The 6000-nt window shown below is 40.3% G+C and overlaps 1 protein-coding gene across 7 annotated transcripts in view; it reads right to left on the bottom strand.

Annotated features, from left to right (window-relative positions):
• Positions 1-241: 241 nt before the first annotated feature.
• Positions 242-6000, bottom strand: part of ESRP1 (epithelial splicing regulatory protein 1) — a 75767-nt gene continuing 70008 nt past the window's right edge. For all 7 annotated transcript variants that reach the window (XM_033203508.1, XM_033203511.1, XM_033203512.1 and 4 more), the window contains one exon: positions 242-1780. In XM_033203508.1, the coding sequence (XP_033059399.1) occupies positions 1760-1780 (21 nt within the window). In that variant the 3' untranslated portion in view covers positions 242-1759. The remainder of the gene's footprint in view (positions 1781-6000) is intronic.

Here is a 6000-nt window from a genome sequence, read left to right as displayed (position 1 = left end):
TGGCCAGGCTGGTCTCAAACTCCTGACCTCGTGATCCACCCACCTTGCCTCCCAAAGTGCTGGGATTACAGGCCTGAGCCACTGTGCCAGGCCATCTTGAGTACTTTTATCACTGATAGCTTTTATACATAAGTTTAGAGAAAAACTTTATCACCACCTTAGGAAGAGATGGCTTATCTATGTACTTCCATCAGTACCATAATTCTTCTAATAACAAAACAAAATAAAATAATAGCAAACATTGAGATTAAACAGGCAAGTTTTATTATCAAATGTTAACTCTACAAAAACTCAGTAGTATTGTAGTAAGCATTACTGCCTATCTTAAAGTCTTTCAGAACTTTGGGCAGATAGCATCTTAAGGCATCAAGTATACAGAAATTTCTTTTCGATCTTAAGTGCCAGTTATCACCAATTTTCACAAAAACCTTTTTGTTTTTTCTTCCTATTGCAGTTAAAGGGCCATTTCCGGTCAGCTGAAGAAGGAAATGTTTGCTTCTCCCTTTAAGGTGTTAAAGTAATGCACAGAAAATAAAAATAGCAGCCACATAAATCTGCACGGCATTGCATTCAAGCAAAGGACAATATGAGTAACTTAAAGAAATATCCACATTCAATGCACTTAATGAAATCCTGTTTTCCTTGGAGTTACATGAGGCAGCAGTACTAGCTAGTGTCCAATATTGCACTTTTATAGCATAAACACAGCTAAACACAGTGTTAAACACTGACAGCATCAGTATCTGTTCTAACTGCATCAGTGTTTACCTCTCAGTCTAGCATGCTGACTATAGTCCTATGCTTTAAAAGGTTATAATTATTTGACAGTTAAGGCATTAGAGAAAAAGGTTTAAGGCTATCATAATATATACAAGCATTCACTTCTGTTCAGTTAGTATATCGTTTTCTAGAATACACTGTTCAAATTGTCTCACTTCTGGGAGATTAAAAACTATGGAATTTCTCTTATTAAAGTCCAAACCATCAATAATGAAAAAAGTACAATATAAAATAATACATATGAAGCCACAATATTCAATTACAGTTCAAACTAGAAATTACTAACTACAGGTAGCTGCTTCATTTTTGGTTTTGCATTTTGGCCCCTAGTTCATTATTTACAACTGATACCTGCTGAGAAAAAGATCCAAACTTTTACACTTTGTATGTTTTGTGGAAGGTGCACAATTTCTTCTATTTATCTTCAGGAGTTTAAAAATTTATTTTAATTTGTTTTTAATTATTAGATATCATCATGGCCAAGAGACTGGGAAAATAACAATTTTATTCATTCTCCTAAGATTGTGATTTTATTATTCTAAGACCTTACGCTTGAATTACTTAGCAAGAAGGCATGATTATGCAGAAGACAGGAAAATGAAGAGAAAAGAGCAGGAATATACAAAAATGAAATTTCCTTAACAGAGTTCATGGTGGAGATGGTAGACGCTGGTGGAGTTTTTATCCAAGACCTAAAACTTAGGAAACACCTATGATGCCACTTTAACTGGAAGTAATGGAGACATCTGATTCCAAATTCACATTTTAAATGCCTATTTGCAGTCAGCAAAGAGCCAGGTATGCTGCATGCTGCTTGCTATAAGGATTTGGCTTCACTGGCTCAAATGTTTTCACTCCACCAAAAGATAAGGCACAGGCCCATTTGTCCAACCAAGTTTGCTGAAAATACTGCAGCCTGAGTGTAGACAAACCTCCCCTGAATTTGCTAGAAGTTTTCTTGTGTCTGACGGTTTCAAGATCACCATACATCTTTCAAACACTGAAAAAAAAAAAAAAAAAGTGATAAAAGGAAACGTTATAGTCTCTAAATGTCATTCTCAGCAGCCACAAAAATGATTTCAAATTCCACAAGGACAAAAAAGCTTTAAGATGGTCCAAGTTATTATTTCACACAGATATAGTTGGCATTTACATGGCAAGGGCTTTGGGAGTAGAGCACTAGTCAAGGAAGTTTCCATGGTTTACACAGTAGTTGGCATTCTGAACCACTCCTACCCTTTGTAGTATCATGTTTTTATTTTAACATGTATGGTTTCCAACTCCCTGCTCAGCTCAGCTCCTTTCTGGAGAGACTCATTCATTCCTTAGAGGTTCAATATCATTACCAAAATAAACAAAACCATTTAGACAAAATTTTAAAGTTAACACGGTGAAACCCCGTCTCTAATAAAAATACAAAAACTAGCCGGGCAAGGTGGTGGGCGCCTGTAGTCCCAGCTACTCGGGAGGCTGAGGCAGGAGAATGGTGTAAACCCGGGAGGCGGAGCTTGCAGTGAGCTGAGATCTGGCCACTGCACTCCAGTCCGGGCGACAGAGCGAGACTCCGCCTCAAAAAAAAAAAAAAAAAAAAAAGAAATTCCAAATAATTTCTAAGACACTTAATAAGAAGCAGTAAGGGGCCAGGTGTGGTGGCTCATGCCTGTAATCCCAGCACTTTGGGAGGCCGAGGCAGGCAGATCACCTGAAGTCAGGAGTCTGAGACCAGCCTGGCCAACATGGTGAAACCCAATCTCTACTAAAAATACAAAAATTAGCTGGGGGTGGTGGTGCATGCCTGTATTCCCAGCTACTTGGGAGGCTGAAGCAGGAGAACTGATTGAACTCAGGAGGCGGAGGTTGCAGTGAGCCAAGGTCATGCCACTGCACTCCAGCCTAGGCAACAGAGCAAGACTCCATCTCAAAAAAAAAAAAAAGCAATAAGGCATGACATATAGGCTCTATGTGCCTATGACTAGTTGATAATTAGCACCTTTATATGAATCATGGATAAGTTTATTTCATCCCCACATACAACCTAGATTACCATGTTATCCCCATTTTAGAGAAGGAAAAACTGAAGCAAAGAATGATTAAGTGAGTAATGGGCAGATGCAGGATTTAAACCAATACAGATTTACTTATATACCATACAACCTTAAAATAAGAATAAATATAAGAACTTTTAGTAGGCATTATATACTTTTTTGAATCTAGCTCCATCACCCAGGATAGAGTATGGAGTGATACGGTCCAATCACAGCTCACTGCAGATTTTTTTTTTTTTTCCCCAAAAAGAGATGGGGCCTCGCTTTGTCACCCAGGCTGGAGTACAGTGGTGCGATCAGAGCTTGTTGCTACCTCAAATTCCTGGGTTCAAGGTAGCCTCCACCTCAACCTCCTGAACAGCTGGGACCACAAGCACACCACTATATCCAGCTAATTTTCAAATTGTTTATAAAGACAGATTCTCACCATCCTAACCAGTCTAGTCTCAAACTCTAGGCCTCGAGCAATCCTCCTGCCTTGACCTCTCAAAGAGCTGAGATTACAGGTGTGAGCCACAGCACCTGGTCCTAGACTAAATTGAAAAAAAAAAATATATATATATATATATGAGAGATGGGGTCTCCCTATGTCATCCAGGCTAGTCTCAAACTCAGCCTCAAGTGTTCTTGCCTGGCATAATAAAGTGCTGAGATTACATGTGTGAACCACTACACACGGCCGTTATGCATACTTTGACATGTAAATGAAAAACATGAATGTTTTAGACTGCAGTCTTATTTCATATGGCCAGTATGAAATATCTAATGGAGTTTTACTGCTTAACAATGAAACTGAAGACTCCTAACCGCTAGCAAAAAAAAAAAAAAAAAAAAAGTCAGTCTCAGAAGGACATGAAGATTAATTTAATTCAAGATTAAATTTGCTTTAATAACACAGATTCTACAAATGGTACAAATGTAAAATCGGGTATTTAAAAAACACAGAAATACTGGTTAGGATGCATCTTTTAAATGTGGTTTCCAAAGTGACCACAATTTGGCATTCAGTTTAAAATACCACACACTGAAATGCTTCTCCTTTGATACTAAACTCAGATAAGAAAATCAATGACCCAACACTATTGATCAATATCTATTTTACCCCTCTTTTGGCAGTAGCACCTGAATTTAAAACTGCCCATCACCTAATCTCAAGCCCCTAAGAGGCAGTTTTACCACTGAGCCAAACAAGTGGCCCAGGCATGGCCAGTTAGAGCCCTGCATATCCCAGGTCGTTGTGGTTTCAGGGATGGATGTAAGCCAGGCCAGTGAAGGCCAAGTGTTCTAGGAGTATCTCAGAGAGTGAGCTTGGATGAACAAACCCTTGGATCCAGGGCCGGGCACGGTGGCTCAAGCCTGTAATCCCAGCACTTTGGGAGGCCGAGACGGGTGGATCACGAGGTCAGGAGATCGAGGCCATCCTGGCGAACATGGTGAAACCCTGTCTCTACTAAAAAAATACTAAAAAAAACTAGCCGGGCGAGGTGGCGGGCACCTGTAGTCCCAGCTGCTCAGGAGGCTGAGGCAGGAGAATGGTGTAAACCCGGGAGGCGGAGCTTGCAGTGAGCTGAGATGGGGCCACTGCACTCCAGCCTGGGCGACAGAGTGAGACTCCGTCTCAAAACAAAACAAAACAAAAAAAACCTTGGATCCAGCTGTATCAGTCAACCCTGGGACTCTCAGTTATTAGAATCAATGAGTACCACCTTCTTCATTCCTAGCACATTTATACTAAGAAATAGCATCTTTGTAGATGCTGAAAATTAAGCCTTTGTATTCTGATAAAATGTGGAAATGCCGGGAAAAGTTAAAGGTAAACATTTAGCCTTCTCAAAACACTTTTTAATCCCAGTGGTATCCAGGGGAGTTTGACTGTGTAACAGTGAAACTGAGGCTGGGCGCAGTGGTTTACACCTGTAATCCCAGCACTTTGGGAGGATGAGGCAGGCAGATTATGAGGTTGAGATGGAGACCATCCTGGCCAACATGGTGAAACCCTGTCTCTACTAAAAACATAAAAATCAGCTGGGAGTGGTGGTGTGCACCTGTAGTCCCAGCTACTCGGGAGGCTGAGGCAGGAGAATCGCTTGAACCCGGGAGGTGGAGGTTGCAGTGAGCCAAGATCGCGCCACTGTACTCCAGCCTGGGCAACAGAGCAAGACTCCATCTCAAAACAACAACAGCGACAACAACAAGAAACTGCAGACTCCTAACTGCTAGCAAAAAAAAAAAAATTGATCTCAGAAGGAGATAAAATGTTTCCTCTTCCCCTTTAGCTATAGCAAACACTTAAAGATAGTTGAGAATTACAACTGCAGACAAATGTGATTTCCCTTTCAAATAAGATCTGTGTTAAAACGTTTTTATTTTGTAATACACTGTCATTAAAGTATTACAACAAAGATGTCTTTAAAGATATCTTGATTTCACCACTGGTGCTATATGCTACAGAATGAGCCTATAATCCCTTAAAAACCTTGCAATTCTGCAGCCAGACATGGTGGAGAACACCTGTAATCTCAGCTACCAGGGAGGTTGAGGTGAAAGGCTCACTTGAAGGCTGGGTGCAGTGGCTCATGCCTGTAATCCTAGCACTTTGGGAGGCTGAGGCGGGCAGATCACGAGGTCAGGAGATCGAGACCATCCTGGCTAACATGGTGAAACCCCGTCTCTACTAAAAATAGAAAAAATTAGCCGGGCGTGGTAGCGGGCGCCTGTAGTCCCAGCTACTCGGGAAACTATAAGTACTTCCTGTGTGTTTTTCGTGTTATTCTGGACTCAGATTATCTAAATGGAAAAACTAAGATCTCATAAAAAGTTTGTTCTTTTTAATCATCTTACACAAGAACTTGCAACATAAAGTTACAAAATGATCAAATACACAGCTTTTATATTTTCATGTAATTAACTGATAACCCTCCAGACAGAGGTAAATACTGTGTTATTTTTGCATAAAATTTCTCAGTAGGAATTTCTCTTGTTATTTAGAAAGTTTATGTAATCTGACCTCTTTAGAACAGATCCTATGGAAGGCATAGAAAACACGCTCATCAAAAAAGCAAAGCCCTGTTGCTCAAGGCTGACAGTCCAATAACAAAAATGAGAAAGATAACACTGATCAAAGTACTGCACTCCAGCCTGGGCGACAGAGTGAGATTCCATCTCAAAAAAAAAC

The sequence above is a fragment of the Trachypithecus francoisi genome, unplaced genomic scaffold (genome assembly GCF_009764315.1).
Source record: "Trachypithecus francoisi isolate TF-2019V2 unplaced genomic scaffold, Tfra_2.0 Lachesis_group7, whole genome shotgun sequence".
Taxonomy (NCBI): domain Eukaryota; kingdom Metazoa; phylum Chordata; class Mammalia; order Primates; family Cercopithecidae; genus Trachypithecus; species Trachypithecus francoisi.
This window is presented reverse-complemented; position numbering and strand designations above follow the sequence as displayed.